The sequence below is a fragment of the Dipodomys ordii genome, unplaced genomic scaffold (assembly GCF_000151885.1).
Source record: "Dipodomys ordii isolate 6190 unplaced genomic scaffold, Dord_2.0 Scaffold18, whole genome shotgun sequence".
Taxonomy (NCBI): Eukaryota; Metazoa; Chordata; class Mammalia; order Rodentia; family Heteromyidae; genus Dipodomys; species Dipodomys ordii.
Genome location: NW_012267234.1, coordinates 11332807 through 11352073, shown reverse-complemented (window position 1 = coordinate 11352073; position 19267 = coordinate 11332807). Strand labels below are relative to the sequence as shown.

The following is a 19267-nucleotide window of genomic DNA, read 5'->3' as shown; positions in this document are numbered from 1 at the left end:
CAGAGCCAGCAGCCTGGGGAGCGGCCCGCCCCAGCCGGACGCGGGGCGACCCCCGAGGGCCCCCCTGGCCCGAGCCCTGGGGAACCCCGGAGCCGCCGAAAAGGTGAGGGACGCACCTGCCGGGGTCCCCGGAAGCCGACGTGGGGGGAGAAATGCCATCCCTCCCTTTCGCGCTCTCCGAAGTGACCTGAGGGGCGGGGGGAAGAAACCCCCCAACTTTAGAGCCCCCTCTGTGGCGTGGCCCGGATGAACAAAGCCCAAGCGGCCGAGCTGGGGAACCTGGACCGGAACCAGAACTGGGGGTGGGGGAGACTGGGATCGGGTGGGTGGAGTCAGCCCGGGCCCCGCCCCCGGCCCCGCCCCCCGGGGCCTGGTCACAGGGCACCTGCAGATCCTCCGCCCCCAGTTCCAAAATCAGCGCTCTGCCACTTGCTAAGGCCAGGGCGCAGGTGTCCGGCCCGGGTCAGTCACGTGAGCCCCAGCAAGCCTGGCTTACCCCGCTCGGGGCGGGGCGCCATGTCAAACCAGCCCGAGGAGCCGGGCTGCTGGCGGGGCTCACCTGTCATCCGAACTACTCAGGAGGCTGAGGTCTGAGGATCAAGGTTCAAAGCCAGTCAGGGAGGGAAAGTACCTGAGACTCATCCCCAATTAACCACCCCGAAAACACACAAGCAAGTGGAGATGTGGCTCGAGTGATAGAGCCTTGAGCAACAAAGTCTAAGAGATGGCACCCAGGCCTTGAGTTAAAGTCCCAGGACCAGCCCAGCTGAGAGAAGCTACACATTTAACCAAAGAACTAACTACTCTAAATTCTCCTGCCTGGAGGACACAGATGGAATTCTCCCTCTATGTCAGTGAGATACAATTATCTTGTGGTGCTAGAGTTGGAACTCAAGGCCTTGCTTTATCACTTGAACCAGCCCTCCCCCCCACTTCTGTTTGCTTTAGATATTTTTTTCAAAATATGTATGTCTGGGTGGGCCTGGATCCCGTCCTATTTAATTGTTTTTCATTTGTTTATTTATTTATGTTGGTCGGTTGTGGGGTTTGAACTTTGGGCCTGGCACTGTCCCTAAGCTTTTCAGCTCAAGGCTAGAGCTCTACCACTGGAGCCACAGGGCCACTTCTAGTTTTCTGGTAGTTAATTGGGGATGAGTCTCATAGACTTTCTTGCCTGGGTTGGCTTTGAACCACGATCCTCAGATCTCAGCCTCCTGAGTAGCTCGGATTACAGGCATGAGCCACCACTGCCTGGACAATTTTTATTTATTAACATGGGAGTCTCAAAAAGGGTTTTTTGGGGGGAGGGGAAAGGGGTGGCCTCAAACTGTGGTTCTCCTGAGCTTCTTAAAGTGTTTCTACTTAGGCAGACTCTTTCAAAGCGTCTGATTTTTGGAGCACAGATGAAAAACTTTCTCACCTTTCCCTGGTAGAACTCAAGGAACTCCCATGAGCCCTTGTGAGGAGAAAACATGGAGTTGTTCTGGAAAACTCTGTGAACTAGGAACATGTAAGGATGGAAGGAAGACAAAGGATGACCTGGGTCCCTACCAGCTTCCAGGGAGCTAACATTCTATCCAGTTCTGCCAGTGTTACCAAATTATTTGTATAAGTGGCACTCAGGCTTGAATAGAGGGATACTACCTCTGCCCTCCCTAACAAGAAGACAGTCAGATCATGGGACATGACTCTTTTTTGGGGGTGGGGGGTGGGGGGGCTTGCCAAGCCTGAGGCTTGAACTCATTGCCCATGAGTTGTTCCTAAGGTTTTTTTGTTTTGTTTTGTTTCTCTTAAGGATAGTGCTTTACTACTTGAGCCCAGAGCTTTGCGATTTATTGGAGATAAGAGTCTCACAGACTCTCCTGTGCAGGCTGGTTTTGAACCATGATCTTCAGATCTTAGCCTCCTGAGTAGCTAGGATTATAGGCATAAGCCTGGCTCATGACTACTTTTTGCCTCTACTGTAGGATTTGGAGCCCAGCCTCTCTTAGCTATGTCTACACAGCGGGAAAGCTACTATCCAGTGTTCATATTACTTTATCTAAAACCAACTCATGACGAATGTTGGGCCCAGATACTGCTCCCCTGACTAAAGCCATTCTACACAGCAATCTCTCAGCTAGGAAAAGCAAAGGCTGCACTTATACATTTCCTTACAAAGCCCACCCCAAAAGGAAATAATCTTGCTTTTTATTTCTGTTGCTCAAACTTCTAACTAGAAGTTTGAAACCAAATTCCTTCCTGACTCCTATTAAATGGATGGGATGCAGAAGTGTGTCTGCAGAGATCTGCCCTTTCAGGACCACTGTCTGGGCAGGAGAATGACAGGAAACTGGCCAATTGCAGCTCAGCATGAAATGGGTCCAAGTAGGAGAAACTTGGATTTGGGAAGGATTGAGTTGGGCTCCCGTGTAAGCTTGGGCAGGTGCCCAGAGGAGATGTCCTAAACTGAGTTCTGGAGAAAGAAAGGGGTAAGACTGGAGAAGGAAGATCACAAGTGCTTGGTTTTGTTCTGTTTTTGTTTGAGCAGTACTAGGGGGTTGAACTCAGGTTCTCAAACTTGCTAGACAAGCCCTCTTCCACTTGATCCACACCTCCAATTCTTTTTGGCTTTCTTAGCTTAAATTTTCAGATAGATTCCATAGCTTTGTGCCTGGGAATGGCCTTAGAACCAGCCTTCTGCTTCTTGCATACCTGAACTCACCAGCATGTGCCACCAAGCCTAGTTTTTTGTTTTGTTTTGTTGGATGTCTTTCCCCCTAGTAATAGGGATTTAACTGAAGCACACTTGATTAGTTTTCCTTGCTTGCTCAATTGGAGTTCTACCACTGGAGCCACACCTCCAGCCCAGCTGGTTTCTTTGGACTTTTCCATCCAGGATGGATTCAAACTGTGATTCCCCCCTGCCCGATCTCAGCCCTCTGAGTATCTGTGATTACAGGCATGCTTCAAGTAGAACAGCTTCCAGAGCCATGAGAGAGCACATCATCTTTTGGGGGCAAGAGCAGCACTGTGGCTGGGGCTCTGTAGAGAGATGAACAAGGGCCTCCCGTGCAGTGCTGAAAGTCTGAAGAGTTCAAACCTAAGAGAAACATGATGACTTGTATGTTTCAGAGCACCACGTAGAAGGCAGCCTCCTATTGAACCTTGCACTGAGCCCAGAATGTGCTAGATAAAAAAGGGGGAAAGAAACAGAAAGTGCCAGGGCTGGCCAAGGAAAGGATGAGATGTTCTTAAAGGTTGTCTACTGGGGCTCCCTCATGCCTGGAAAATGCTTGCTGCCAGGCACATTGCAATGGAGAAAAGGACAGAATGATTACCAACCAGAGCTTGTGCTGAATGAAGAACTTACATTCCCAGAGAAGATAGCTTAAAGTTATCTGATTGGACAGGAGGCAGGCAGCGACTAGCCATGGAAGTGCACAGGTGTTCAGCATTAAGATGGTCACATGGTTCTGTAGCAGAGGTGAGCCATGGGTTTGATGGCCCTGTGGGGCTACTAAACCAGAGAAGTTTCTGGAGTCTAAAATCCTGTGGCAAAAAAAAAAAAATGTTTGTTTCTGTTTTACCAGTCCTTCAGTGTTTGGGCTCACCATGAAGAGTTGAGTCCTAAACCCTGAGGCACATTCCTAATGGCCCTGTGTGGTTTTTTTGGTCATAGTGAACCCATATCAGGAAGATATATGTCCTCATATCCCAGGCCTGGACCAGAAGAAGTGGAATATTACCAGTCAGAGGCTGAAGGGCTCCTGGAATGCCACAAATGCAGATACCTATGCACCGGGAGAGGTGAGCCTTTATGGAATGGGTTTGGCCATTTATTGTTACTGGTGGTTTTGGGAAGGGAAAGGTGAATGGGAACTGAGTTGGTGAAACAAAAATTCACTAGACTTCCTTATTGAGGTTCCTAGTATTTTCTCTTCCATACTTGTATGAGATTCTTGCTTTCAAAAACTAAGAAGTGCCAGGCACCGGTGGCTCACACCTGTAATCCTAGCTACTTAGGAGGAGGCTGAGATCTGAGGACAGAAGTTCAAAGCCAGCCCAGGCAGGAAAGTCTGTGAAACTCATCTCCAATAAACCACCAGAAAACCAGAAGTGGTGCTGTAACTCAAGTGGTAGAGTGCTAGCCTTGAACTGAAGAATTGAGGGACAGCTCTCAGGCCTGGAGTTCAAGCCCCATGACCGACCAAAAAAAAAAAAAAACCTAAGAAATTTCTAATTGGGTAGTTGTGGCTTATGCCTGCAATCCTAGCTACTCAGGAAGCTGAGATCTGAAAAGCATGGGTTCAAAGCCAGCCTACGGGAAGTTTGAGAGACTCTTATCTCTAATGAACCACCAAAAAAGTCAGAAGTGGAGCTGTGGCTCCAGGGGTAGAGCACAAGCCTTGAACAAAGAGGTTTAGGAATAGCTCTCAAGCCCTGAGTTCAAGCCCCAGTACCAGAAAAAAAAAAAAAAGCTGAATGTCCTGCCTGGTTTCCAGTGCTTCTCAAACAAGCCAGGAGCCAAGAACACTGCGCCATGCATGCAGCTAACTCCATGCAACTTAGTAGACTGTGAACTGCCAGTGACTGGCAGAGGCTCCACTGGGAAAGCAGGCTGAGTTGGAAGAGAGGGGAAACCACCCGAGTGGCAGCCAGTTGGCAGCTCAAACTACATGGACAGGAGCAAATGATCTTGGAAACCTGTTGCCCAAACATATGGTCAGTAGCTTTTAAACTTCATTGGTGGAGACGCACAGTGAGAAACAGATTTTACATTAAGACCAAGTTCACACATTCAAACCATCAAGAATCTGTACTTACCCTACTATCTACTAAGTGCTCTCTATGGAAGACAAGCAAACAAACACATCCAACCCAATGAATATCCGGAAACCCCTTGAATAATAACACATGTCAGCTGTACATGTGGTTTCCCAGGGTTCTCCTCTTTGCACTGAGCCTGGCCTTGCCAGCAATGAAGAAAATCTGGTTTATCAAGGTGAGCCCTAATGTCATCTGTGACTTGTGACAAATCTTCCTGGGTTGAGTTTGACAATGGAAAAACATGCTAGCCTAGAGGGGAGAAAATACAGCCACCCATAATGAAACTGTGATTTAGGATGATGAAAAAGCTGTTCAATTACAGGATTAAGAGGAACATGGATGTAAGGGCTCCAGGCAATTCTGGCAGAGGGAGCTTTACCCTACTTTGCATATGTATGTTGGTGGATACTACCTCCATACTTCAATGCTTTCACCTATTCCTAAGGCTCAGAGAGGTACCAGAAGTTATCCAAAGGCACACAGCTGCACTTAACAGCCTGACTCTTGCCTGGCACTGGTTGTTCACACCTGTAATCCTAGCTACTCTGGAGGCTGAGATCTGAGGATCGTGGTTCAAAGCCAGCCCGGGCAGGAAAGTCTGTGAGACTCTTATCTCCAATGAATCACCAGAAAACCTGAAGCAGCGCTGTGGCTCAAGTGGTAGAGGTTAGCCTTGAGCTGAAGAGCTAAGGGATAGCGCGCCGGCCCAGAGTTCAAGCCCCACAATCAACAAACAACAACAACAAAAAGATCCTGGCTGTAAGGCCTCAAACATTTCCGTCCTTGACTTCTCTTTATGATAGAAGTTCCCAAGTTTTTCTCTAGAGAATTTTTTTTTCCTCTGTGATTGATTTACTAAGAGGAAAGGGCAGGGCTTGGGCATCTGATCAAAACACACCTGGACTGAGTTTTGATTGCTTCTGGCAATTTGGCTTTGAGCCTGGAGGTTGGGTTTCTAAGTCAAGGCAGTGAAACGATAGTTCCTCCTCTGAGACTAACCAGTGAGGCTTATAACTCTGGATGCACAGAGACCCATGTGAGGACACTGTGTAGAGAAAAACAGCCCCAGCACCCCAGGAACTTGTCACAAGCAGGAAATTCATGCCTGGATAAAGGTCACTTGGAGATTGTTAAGACACACCTTAGATTGGATCGTAGAGATTTCTTTTCCTTGTCAGCAAAATCATGATCTGCCCCACATCATGATCTGCCCCCAGCAAACCTGCAAAGCTGGGAGAGGTGGGAGCTGAGGTCTTCTTAGCTTCTTGGGGAATCCCCTGAAGTCTGGGCTGTGATCCGCCCTTACCAAGTTCAGTAAGAAGAGAGCATCAGAAAGAAACAGGCCTCCAGTTTACTTTTACTAAGCAGGAATTCTTAGATAGTAAAATCTTGAGGGACTGAGGATAAAGATCAAATTGGAAGCAAGTTCAGATGTCATAGCCATCAAGGAAGGCTGTGCATGCATAGGTTTATGCTCATTTATGACTTGCAGGGACAGGAAAGAAGTCCCCTGCTAGGAAGGGACACTTCTTGGTTCCTCATTTATATTGGAGCTGCTTCTCTTTCCTCTCTTTTTCCTTCTCACTTGTCTGTCTTAGACCCATAGTATTCACGTCATGGTACTTTGCCTTCAACTCTTAGCCATAATTGAAAGCATCTTTAAAAGTTTAACTCTCAGGGCTGGGAAGGTGGCTCAGTGGTAGAGCGCTTGCCTTGCATGCCTGAGGCCCTGGGTTCGATTCCTCAGCACCACATAAGCAAAAAGAATAAAAGCCGGAAGTGGCGCTGTGGCTCAAGTGGTAGAGCACTAGTCTTGAGCTGAAGAGCTGAGGGACAGCGCCCAGGCCCAGAGTTCAGGCCCCACGACCGGACCCAAAAAAAAAAAAAAGTTTAACTCTCAGCCTGGCACATGGCAGTGAGCACCTGTAGTCCAAGCTACTTGGGAAACAGAGACAAGAGGACCCATTGGAGTTCAAAACCAGCCTGGGCAATATAGGGTGGCTCTGTCTCAGAATAAAGCTAACCACATAGAAGTTTAAGTCCTCCCATGACGTTGAATTTCTGTAGTTGGTAGTGTTGGTCTCTTGCTTGGAGCCTGGATGTTGTAGGTGTGTGTCTACAGTTTGTCTTGCCAGTTGTTGCTAGTCTATCCCTTTCCATTGCTGTGATGAATGCTGGAAAAAAACAAGGGAGGAGAGGTTGATTTTGGTTTGTGATTTCAGTCCCATCATGATGGCAGCTGGGGCGGGGAGAGGGAACAACTTGCCTCTTGGCCACCAGGAAGCAATAAGGAAGTGTGTTAGAGGTGCTTCTTGTTAGAAAAGATCAAGCAGAACAAAAGGAAAAAAGAGGATAGAAACCTTAACAGATCAGATCAGGTTTTAGTCATTGTTGAAGAGGGGCACCACGTAGCTACAAGACAGTGGGGAATACAAGGGGCAAAGGGCATGGGGGTTTGAGGGTTTACATACAGTAAAGGATGAGAGTTTGGGATTTGTAATATCCTTGTAGTAGCAGCAGAAGGTCCTGTGTGGGGTTTGTGATATCTTCACAGTTCTGGAAAAAGGTCCTATAAGGTCAGATAAGGCTGGGGGATGACATGGGATGGGGATTCTGAGAAGATTCCCGGGGAAGATTGCTGGGAAGGGTTCCTAGGGGAGGGTGGTCAGTGGGCCATAGGAGCAACATCAAGTTATGAGAGCAAAGCCAATTCCTATCAATTCTTTTCCTTTTATTCCACGTAGGCCCCCATTCTGTTGGGTGAAGCCACTCACATTCAGGGCAGGTCTTTCATGCTTAGTTAGTTTTCTCTGGAAATGTCTTCACAGATACACCCAGAGGTATACTTTCCTAAACTCCTGGGCAATTCGCAGTCCAATCAAACTGACCGTCAAAATCAACCATAACACCATTTTAATGATCCCAGTACTGTAGGCAATCTACCTGTGATTCCTGAAAAGGTTCCGGTGGAAAGTTGTATGTGGCTTTTTCTAATTTATTTTCATTTAAAGGATTTACATTTAAAGTACTAATACTTTTCATACACTAAACAAACAGAGCCAGGCACCAGTGGCTCATGCCTGTAATTCAAGCTACTCAGGAGGCTGAGATCTGAGGATCATGGTTCAAAGCCAGCCCAGGCAGGAAAGTCTGTGAGACTCTTACCTCCAGTTAATGACAGAAAACCAGAAGTGGAGCTGTAGCTCAAAGTGGTAGAGTGGTGGCCTTGAGTAAAAAAGCTCAGGCCCTGAGTCTAAGCCCCACAACTGACAAAAAAAAAAAAACACATATACACAAAAAGCAAAAACAAGTATAAGTTTTATAATTAGAGAAGAGAATGGTGCTGTTTGCATCTGGGGTTCAAGTGACAGTATAGAGCTAGTATTTAAGAAAACATAGTTTCCACTTAAAAAAAAAAAGTGTAGCTGGAGCTTCCGTGGGGAGGAAGTGGCATTACTGGTTATCTAGCAGTCAAGGAGAGGCCAATAGACCAGTCTGAGTCAGCTGACCTCTCAGGTTCAGTGTCTAATTCAGAAGCACCAGCTTTCAACGTTGCTGAGCAGAAAAAAGCCAGACACAAAGGACATCACAATCTGATTCCATTTATTCTACAAAAGGTGTTTCTTTATCCAGATAAACTCTTTAGGAAAACTGAAGGAAAAATCTGTTAAACTTTAAGACTTACTTAGTTAAAGTCTAAGAACCAGAAAACAATCTTTCACAATTCAATAAGCATTATGTGTTTAATTAACTTAATCTTTCCTATTTCTTTCTTTTCTTTTCTTTTTTTCCAGTCCTGCAGCTTGAACTCAGGACATTGTCCCTGAGCTTCTTTGGCTTAAGGGTAATAGTCTACCACTTGAGCCACAGCGCCACTTTCCAGCTTTTTCTGTGTATGTGGTACTGAGGAATTGAACCCAGGGCTTCATGCATGCTAGGCAAGCACTCTACCAGTAAACCACATTCCCAGCCCAATCCTTCCTATTTCTAATACATACAAACCATGATCTGTTTTGTGTGATGCTGGGGATGGAATCCAGGGCCCATGAATGCTCAGCAAGCACTCTGCCACTGAGCCATACCCTGGGTTATGGTCAGTATTTTCATGTAGAACTTCCATACTTTTAAAATACATAGCTTAAGGGCTACAATTTTCTTCAAATTTGGAAAAATCTTACCAGGCGCCGGTGGCTCATGCCTATAACCCTAGCTACTCAGGAGGCAGAGATGTGAGGATCGTGGTTCAGAGCAGCCCAGACAGGAAAGTCCATGAGACTCTTATCTCCAATAAACCACTCAGAAAACTGGAAATGGCACTGTGGCTCAAGTGGTAGAGCTCTAGCCTTGAACTGAAGAGCTGAGGGAGAGCTCCAGGCCCAGAGTTCAAGCCCCATGACTGACCAAAAAAAAAAAAAGGAAAAATCTCCTCTATTAATCAAAATAGCCATAAAACATATACAGAGGGGAGATCAAATTTCTTTTTACTTTTAGTCTTTTGGGCAGAGGAGGGTTGTGGGGGGATAATGGAATGTTCATGCCCTTCCATGCAGAATAACTTTCTTCCTAATTGACCTGATTTCTCCTATCATTTTTCTGACCTCACTCCAGGCAGGCTGCTTTGCTCTTTTGAGAATTTCTCTCTCCAGCCCCAAGTTTTTCTGACACCATTGTCAGGAGACAATGATCCTAACTGTGCAGCTTTGGCTGCCCAAATGGGGGGATGGAACAGAGAGCCAATGGGCTCAGCTTCCACAGGGAAGATGTGTCTGGAGATGAAAGTCAGCAGGTGTTGAACAACGGGTCTCAAATGGTAATACACCCTTTCTTTGCAGCCTGCTGCCAGATGCTGGAGGTTCTGCTGAACTTGCTGATCCTGGCCTGCAGCTCTGTCTCTTACAATTCCACAGGGGGCTACACAGGCATCACCAGCCTGGGGGGCATTTACTACTACCAGTATGGAGGTGCTTACAGTGGTTTCCATGGTGCTGATGGGGAGAAAGCCCAGCAGTTGGATGTCCAGTTCTACCAGCTCAAGCTCCCCACGATCACAGCTACAATGGCCTACAGTGGAGCCCTCATGGCCTTCTCCTGCCTCCTCATTGTCACGGGTGTCCTGCGGGTCCCTTGGCACTGTCCCCTGTGGCTGGTGATCGAGGGTTTGATGGATGTGCTCATTGCCGTGGCATATATCCCGGCCCTGTACTTCTTTTTCCACTTTCTCTCTGCTGCCTATGGCTCTCCTGTGTGCAAGGAGAGGGAAGCACTGTACCAGAGCAAAGGGTACAGTGGCTTCAGCTGCGGTTTCCATGGGGGCGACATAGGAGCAGGGCTTTTTGCAGCCCTGGGCATTGTGGTCTTTGCCTTAGGAGCTATCCTGGCCATACGAGGTTACCGAAAAGTCAGGAAGCTGAAAGAGAAGCCTGCAGAAATGCTTGAGTTTTAGGCTTGTCTGTCAAATGCAAGTGATCGAAGTTACTCTTCACCAATGTCTCACACAACTTCTTTGCCGTGGAACTTGCCAGTGCTTCAAAAGTACCAAGCCAGTGGTGGGCTTAAGCTCCTAGTTACATGGAACACTGTTCTCTGAGATAACCAGCTTCGGCTGCTGGAATCCAAACCAATGTAAGGAACTAACCAAAATTGTATTTGAAAAATCAAGATCCTGGAGCCAGATGCCTTGGCTCATAACTGTAATCCCAGTACTTGGAGGGCTGAGGCAGAAGAGGGCTGAGTTTGAAGCTAGCCTGCCTATGTAATGAGTTTGTATAGGATACATAGTTTGCCAGGATGTACAGTAAGACTCTGTCTCACAAAACAAAAAGGAAATAAAAAAAAAAAAACTCTAGAGCCAGGACCCACAGGGATAGGCATGTGTAGTAGCAAAATGGATTGATAAAAACAGAGGTGATAACCAAGAGACTTGGAAGATCACCTTGAGAATAGCTGCCAAGATGGAAGATGACTTTTCAGCTTGAACCTTTTGTTCTAAGCCCAGCCACCTTCAGCAGATTCTCCTACCCTGTGCTGCCCTGTCCGCTCCACTGAATACCAATCCCTCCTCTCCATTCTGCAGCCATGGGTGGAGGGGGTGGAGCTATCCTGAAAATTTTTCATTTGGAGCTAGACGTGGGTTGAGGAAAGAGGAATCAGATTAACTCACTTGGGTTGCAAAGAAGCCATTCTGTAAGCCCCAGACAAAGGTCCCTGAGAGCTCAATAAGTGTTTTGTGCCTCTCCTAAATGTACCATTGTATGAAGACTTAAACCCTCCACCTGCAATTCAGGAGCCGCCCAGAAGCAAAGAATGCAAAATCTTGCCCCACAGAAGAATGTTTCTTCTGGCCAGACAGTCTCATAGATCATTGCACACTGAATTAGGATTTTTGGAACCCTCTGGTGTGTTCATGATACAAGTAGCTATGTCTTTCCTTCACAGAAAAATTTTAATTTGGAGGTGATAATATTCTTTACAGTATGTTTATATTATTCTCTTAAATATAGACAATTTATTGCATTTAGATGAGTTTGCATTTAGGAAAAGAAATATGTGTATATGTGCTTGTTTATGGCTAAAAATTTCTTGAATAACATGAAGAAAAGTATCAATAGTTTCTTTCCTAGAGAGACTAGTTTCTCCTGCCTCCCCTCCCTCTCTCCCCCCCCACCCCCCCCCCCACCCCCCGCCCCATACTGGGATTTGAGCTCAGTGCTTCATGCTTGCTCAACTTTCTTGCTCACAGTTAGCATTCTACCAATTGGGCTATGTGGCTAAACCAGCTTTGTGCTTATTTTGGAAATGGAGTCTTAAGAACCTTTCTGCCTGCTAGCCTCAAACCTCTATTCTCCAAGTCTCAGCCTCCTGAGTAGCTAGTATTACAGGTGTAATTCTGGGTGCTAGGGTACCCAGCTGAGGGGGATTTTTGATTTGTCAGTTTTCATGCCTAATCTGACTGTACGAGTCTTATTTTTTATATTTTAGAAAAATTAAAAATTAAAAACTTGATTGGCTCGCTTTTGTTTTTTATTTTTTTTTAATTTGTTTTGTTTTTTGGAGTCATGGGGCTTGAACTCAGGCCCTGGGTGCTGTCCCTGAGCTCTTTTGCTCAAGGCCAGCACTTTACCACTTTGAGTCACAGCTCCACTTCTGGTTTTCTGGTGGTTAATTGGAGATAAGAATCTCATGGACTTTCCTGCCTGGGCTTGCTTTGAACCTAGATCTGCAGATCTCAGCCTTCTGAGTAGCTGGGATTACAAGCATTAGCTACTGTGTCTGTCTGGCTTTGTTTTATTAGGGCCACGTGTCTAATGCAGAGGCAGAAGTTGGAAGTTCAATTATGCAGAACAGTAAATAGTTATCCACAAAAACAGCCTCATCCAGAGAGGTACTATTTACAGAGTTAAAGATCCTGTGTGCATTTCTGAGCCTCCGCTTTCACAAAGCTCTGCTGTCTTTGGAGAGACTTGACCCACAGCACCCGGTGGCTCCCTTTTCTGCTCTGCTGTTGTGGTCTGGTGTGTGTGCCTTTCTATACTAACAGGATGTTTGGAAACCCCGGAACCTATTTGATATTAGTAATTAGGCCAGGTCTGCCCTGGCTAGTACCTGGATAAAACTCATGACATATTCTTTCCTTAGACCTCATATCCTTGGACTTGTCCCTCTCAATCATTGTAGTAGTGAGTAATTGATGAGTTCTACGTGTATTCCGCACAATGTCTAGTAGTTGTGCACCACATGCATCCCAATGCCACTGTTTTAGTAGAGCCTGTCCAAAAAGAAAAGGGTCAGATTTCCCAATGGCTTATGGTAGCACAATGTTCCTTTTGCCCTTCAGAAGTAAGTTAGTTCCATGCATGCAGAAGGACAGGAAGGCAGGGAAAGTTGTTAGGTGTAGCAAACCATCATGGCTGGCTCTGATGGCATGTCTCTGATGTGAAGAGTAGCCAGTATTTACAGAGCCTGGGCGAAGAGTGGGCTGTTTGGGTCTCTTGTTTGAATTTTAAATGAGAGCAATGCAGCTCTTCAACTCTCAGATCCCCTAACTGCTATGTCCCCTGGCTCTCCAGGAATTTGTGTGGGCCCATGGGAGATAGAATCAGTGAACTCCTTAACTGCTGCTTAAGAATTTATTCTTTAGTTGAGTTTCTTTAACTGCTCTGAGTATAAACTTAACCCCTCCCCCCCATATTGTTGACAGCTATCCTAACTTGCTATTCATAAATTCATTCATTTCTTCTTAAGTTTCTTTAATGTCCTTCCAATTTAGAAATATTGCCAGAAGCACTGCTGGAAGCATGGCTCAAGTGGTAGAGTGCCAGTTGAGATACATCACCATCCATATGTAACTTTGCATGACTTTCAAAACATTTAATATAGTCATCCCTTGATATCCACAAGGGATTGGCCCCAGAATCCCTGACAGGTACCAAAATTGAAGAGTGCTTCAGACCTTTACGTAACATGGCATAGTATTTGCATATAAGTTACATGCATCATATTTTTTGTGGTAGTGAGGGTTGAAATCAGGGACTTTGACTGTTCTACCCCTTGAGCCATGCCCCCAGACTTTTGCTATTAGATTTTCAGATAAAGTCTGTACAAGCCCAATATAGTGGGATTATGTGTATGTGTGTGTGTGTGTGTGTGTGTGTGTGTGTGTGTGTGTTGTGTGTGTGTTTTCAATCCTCTGTTGAATCTGCTGACGCAGAACACCCAGATAGGAAGGACCTGTTGTACTCACTCCATTCTGGTACAGCACAGCCCTGCAGCATTAGGCTGGTGTCCTTTTTTTGGGGGGGGGCACGGAGGGACGGGGGAAGATTTGAACTCTGGGCCTGGGTGCTGTCCCTCAGCTCTTCAGCTCAAGGCTAGCACTCTACCACTTGTGCCACAGTGCTACTTCTGGTTTTCTGGTAGTTAGATGGAGATGAGTCTAATGGACTTTCCTTCCCTGGGCTGGCTTTGAGCTGTGATCCTCAGATCTCAGCCTCCTGAGTAGCTAGGATTACAGGTATGAGCCACTGGTGCCTTATCGTCATCCGTCAGATAAAATGTTCCAGCTTAGAAAGATCAAATGGCCTGAGCAAGATCACAAGGCAGTAAACAGTAAAAAGCTGGCGTTCCCACTGAGGTCCATTTGCTTTTCTCTCCATCCTCACGTCTGTATCAGGAGGGGATGTCAAGGACCTCCCAAGTACACCTAAGCAGTATCTGTACCAAATGACAGCTGATGTTAGACACAGGAATATTTAGCCTCTGCCACCTGTTGGCACTCATAGCCTTGGGACATAACCTGTAAGAAACACCTCCAAGTGAACAGCCAAGTATCTGTCTGTAGGATCCTGGTGGTACAGATGAGCTCTCTGTACAGTGGAGCTGGAGGCCACATAGCAAAGAACAATTGTCTGAATGGAGAATCCATATGAAAACATCTCCAGGATATAGTAATGAAAAAGACAGTCTTGGACTTAGTGGTTCATGCCTGTATTCCTAGCTATTTGGGAAGCACAGGTAGGAAGACTGTAGTCAAGGCTAGTCCCAGGCAAATGCTTAAGGCCTTATTACAAAAATAACTAAGAGCAAAGAAAGATTTAGGGTTTTGGCTCAAATGGTAGAGCACCTACCTAGCAAGTGAGGCCCTAAGTGAAAGGAAGGAAAGATGCTGAGCATTGTACGTGGTACATTTTGTGAGAAAACAAAAGGGAGGAGGATGTTTTGCAAACTTGAATCTGCTTTTACTTGCAGAAGGGAAGATTGAAAAGTTGTGTGAAAGTTGGATCGGGACAGAAATGACATTGCTCAGTTTATACTATTAATTATTAAATATCCACAAGAAGTCACAAAAATAGTACAGAGAGAAATCTCTGTGCCCTTATCCTAGCTTTCTCCATGGTAACATCATCCTAACTAAAACCAGAAAAGTGACATGCTACAGAGCTCATTTTCAAATTTTACATGCACTCATTTGTGCAATTTTATCCATGTAGATTATTGTGACCACCACTATAGTCATATCCAAACCCATTCCACCAGCACAGACTCCCATTACTACTCTTTTGCAATCACATCTTCTTCCCCCTCCCCCATCCTCCCTACCTCTGCCTACCCTCCAGCAACTGTCCATCTTCAACCCTTTCTCATAATTTGACCTATTGAGACTGTTAACATAAACAGAGTCATAGAGACCACAATTCCCTTGAGCCTCATCATGATGTCATTCCAGAGTCTGGATAGCCATTCTGGCAATCACTCACCAAAGGACATGGGTGATTGCTAGTATTTTGCTATTGCAAATAAAGCTATTATAAACATTCATGTATGTTTTTGTGTGGACCAATGTTAATTTTTTTCTTTTTTGAGACAGGGTCTGGCTATATAGTCCAGACTGGCCTCAAGTTCACAATCCTGCCTCAGCTTCCTAATTTTTTCCCCCCAGGTAAGCCTAGGCTACCTAGCCAGACCCTGTCTCAAAAGAACAAAAATCTGCCCCAAATATTTCAGAGTAGCATTTTTTTAAACACATAATTAAAACCAAACTGCCACAAGCAAATCAAGAATGTTACTGTTGGTGACTTGACAGTGGTTTTTTTTTTTTTTTTTTGGTCAGTCATGGGGCTTGAACTCTGGGTCTAGGTGCTGTCCCTCAGCTCTTCATCTCAAGGCAAGCACTCTACTACTTGAGCCACAGCACTACTTCTGGTTTTCTGGTGGTTAACTGGAGATAAGAGTCTCACAGACTTTCCTGCCCAGGCTGGCTTTGAACCACAATCCTCAGGTCTCAACCTCCTGACTAGCTTGGATTATAGGCCTGAGCCACTGGCACCTGGCTTCTGACAGTGTTCTTAAGCACAGGCCAGTACATGGGTCTGGTTTGGCCTGGGTGAGCAAGGCCATGTTCACCCCCAACTCTCTCTTCCCCCAGGTGTGGTGCAGATAGTGGAGGTGATCCTCAATGTGATGGTTCTCATATGTATCGTGGCCTCCTACTTTGTGCTCGCAGGATTCAGCGCCAGCTTTGCCAGCGGTGGTGGCTTTGGGAACAACTATTACTCACCATTTGAGGGCACAGAGCTGGAGCAGGTTCGGCAGCTGGACCAACAGTACACAGTCCTCCGGTCACCTCTGATATATGGTGGTGTGGCTGTGTCTTTGGGTCTGGGGGTCCTCACCATGAGTGTTTTACTCCAAGGAGCCAAGAATCTAGCAAAACTGCCGAGGAAGTGGCTCCTCACAGAGGCTACCTTCAGCCTCCTGGCCTCAGTGGGCTACTGCGTAGGCATCGGTGTTTACCTCCACGTGGCTTTGCAGATCAATGCCACAGACACTTGCAAAACAAGAGAGAGGCTCTACGCCCGCAAAGGCCTCACCTGGATGAACTGCCAGCTGGCTGGCACTGATGGTGCAGCAGCTACCTTTGCTTGTCTTCTGGTGATTATGTATGGTGCCAGCGTGGTGCTGGCCTTGAGAAGCTACCGAGAACAGAAGCTCTACAAAGACAGCCAAGAACAGCATAGAAATTACAGTGACACACCAGAATACCTGTGGTCTGGGACACTCTAAGGAGATCTAAAAATGTATCGGCTCATCCCCATCATTTCCTTCAAAAAGACAGGTTCTTTGCAAGCACACAGTGGACCACTTTGGGTTTCACATAATTGATTTTTTTTAAGTGCTCTCTTTGCTTTGTTACCTATGGAGAATTAAGTGATTGTCTCATTTTTCTCTTGGAAAAGATCAGTAAGTCGTTGTTGGCCAACTCAATGAGAGCTTGAAAAAACTATAACCATCTTTAATGCAAAGAGCAACAGTAGCCTAGGTTCACCCTATTGTAGGGCTCTCCTGACCTGTAACAATTGAAGTAGCTAGTTAACCTTAGAAATTCTAAAAGTGAGACCTATACATCAGAGGGTAGCAGATCCAGTGTTATGGTAGAAATGTTACCCATCTTCACTATCTATAATGTCATAAAAAAATGCTATCAGAACTCAGGACCTCTCATTCTTATCCCACTTTTTTTTTTTTTTTGTCAGTCATGGGGCTTGAACTCTGGGCCTGGGCACTGTCCCTCAGCTCTTCAGCTCAAGGCTAGTGTTCTACCACTTGAGCCACAGCGCCATTCTGGTTTTCTGGTGATTTATTGGAGATAGATAAGAGTTTCACAGCCTTTCCTGCCTGGACTGGCTTTGAACCATGATCCTCAGATCTTAGCCTCCTGAGTAACTAACATTACAGGCATGAACTACCGGCACCTGCCCTTATTTAGCTTTTGTTTTGCTTATGACTGGTAATCTACTACTCTCGCCATGCCGCCAGTCTACCTTTTTGCCGGTTATTATGAAGAGTCTCATAGATGTTTCTGCTAGGGCTGACTTTGAACTGTGATCCTCCAGGTCTCAGCTTCCTGAGTAGCTAGGATTAGAGGCATGGATTCTAAATGCATCATAGTATTTTCTCCCTCCAAGAGGGGCAGTACTCGCCACTGGGGAGGTGTCTACCATGGACATGGTAGCTGCGTGCTTCCAAGCAGACCTCTTCCTTAAGAGATGAAGTTGGGAGGCTGGGAAGGTAGCTCAGTGGTAGAGCGCTCGCCTTGCATGCTTGAGGCCCTAGGTTCGATTCCTCAGCACCACATAAGCAAAATGAAAAAAGCCGGAAGTGGCGCTATGGCTCAAGTGGTAGAGCGCTAGCCTTGAGCTGAAGAGCTGAGGGACAGCGCCCAGGCCCAGAGTTCAGGCCCCACAACTGGATCAAAAAAAAAAAAAAGAGATGAAGTTGGGTTCCTGGCAAAGGAAAAGAGATGCTTTACCAAACCCCAGACTTCCTGCCAGCTGTTCCAGGTTAGTTTCCCTGTACGGCAAGACATTCCATAGGAACTGAGTCTTGAAATAGTTTATAATTTTTTTTAAAATATACAATGCTTCTAAACAGTGAGAAAATTCATACTAATAGTGAGAAAATTCGCATCTTAAATATATCAATGCAACTGGTTTCAAAGATAAAACAGTTAATTTTACTAGACAACACAGGCTTATCAGAGGCCTCTTTATTTCTGAATTTGCTGACAGGTGCCACAGAGAAAGCCTTCAAAGATAGTTGGTGGCTGGTCGGTGCCCTAAACTGTCTTCAAAATGTAACAGATCTCTAACTTTTAGCCTTGAAAATAAAATTCTTTAAGTAATTTTAATCTCAAATACTTTATAATTACCTGCTGTTATACCTTACAACTGGTCTCCAATATACTGGGTCATGTCAGTTCAATTACAAATAACACATTCTTGTTATGCAGTCCTTTTTTCTAACAGGTCTCTTTTAATAGCTAATTCATACTTGTAAGAAACAAAGGGTCAAAGGTAAATCTGGAAGAACCTGGAAAAGAAAGCATGTGGAGAAAATAAACACCTAGAATCTATATTGCTTGGCTGAAATAAATGTTATGCTGCAGGAATGTGCAGCCATGATGTCAAAGTTGACCTGAAGCAATGTGGCTAATTGTCCCACGCAAGGTTCACTGAGTGGTAGAGAAGTGTAACAACAAAAATCAAATGCACACTTCAAAGACAACACCCTACACTATGCACTGGTGCCTCATGCCTGTAATCCTAGCTACTCAGGAGGCTGAGATCTAAAGATCCTGGTTCAAAGCCAGCCCAGGCAAGAATGTCCATGGGACTCTTATCTCCAATTAACCACCAGAAGACGGGAAGTGGTGCTGTAGCTCAAGTGGCAGAGCGCTAGCCTTGAGCTGATGAGCTGAGGGACAGCACTCAGGTCGAGTTCGAGCCCATGACCAACCACAACAACAAAAGACAGCACCCAAACATGCACTATTCTCTCCAAATACTTATTCCCTGCAACATCCCTACTATATCCCTATCCACATCAAGTCCTGTGCTGGATTAAATAAGGACTTTGGCCTGTCTGACCCATATTCCTCCTGACATGACAGTGGGTGGCAGCAACTCTGCCACATGTCCATTTACAGTGTTCAAAATGTTTAAGCTAACTTGATCTGTTCTAGTATCAGCAGGCAAGCAGGCCAAGACTTGTTATTCACATGTTACAGATGAGAAAACAAAGATCAGGTTAAGAAGTCTAGTCTATAGTTCACACTTCTCATTGAAGGCTTATTATGGTGCCAAATACATGACTGTGCTAAAGAAGCAATTTGTACCACTTGGGTCACTGGAGCGTGCCCTGCCCTTGCCAAGTAGTTCTCACAGAAGAACTCTCAGGAGGGGAGTGTTACAAATCTGAGCGTGGCCCAGCCAGCTCTGAGCTTCTGGTTGGATATGTAATTATTTGCTCTAAAACATGCTTCCACTGTTGCTATCCACTATGATGTGACATGGCTAAGAATGGAGCCCAGGCCAGGGCCAGCCCTTGAACCTCTGAAGCTGTGAGCTAAATAAGCCTCTTCACAAGGAGACTGCCCTGGGTATTTTGTTCCAGTGACACACAG

The 19267-nt window shown here is 45.8% G+C and overlaps 1 protein-coding gene across 1 annotated transcript; it reads left to right on the top strand.

Annotated features, from left to right (window-relative positions):
- The first annotated feature begins 246 nt into the window (after positions 1 to 246).
- On the top strand, positions 247 to 16775 carry Marveld3 (MARVEL domain containing 3). The gene is made up of 3 exons (XM_013012679.1): positions 247 to 302; positions 3662 to 3789; positions 15731 to 16775. Exons 1-3 carry the CDS (start codon positions 247 to 249, stop codon positions 16366 to 16368), a joined length of 822 nt encoding a protein of 273 aa, XP_012868133.1. The 3' UTR covers positions 16369 to 16775.
- Positions 16776 to 19267: the final 2492 nt, after the last annotated feature.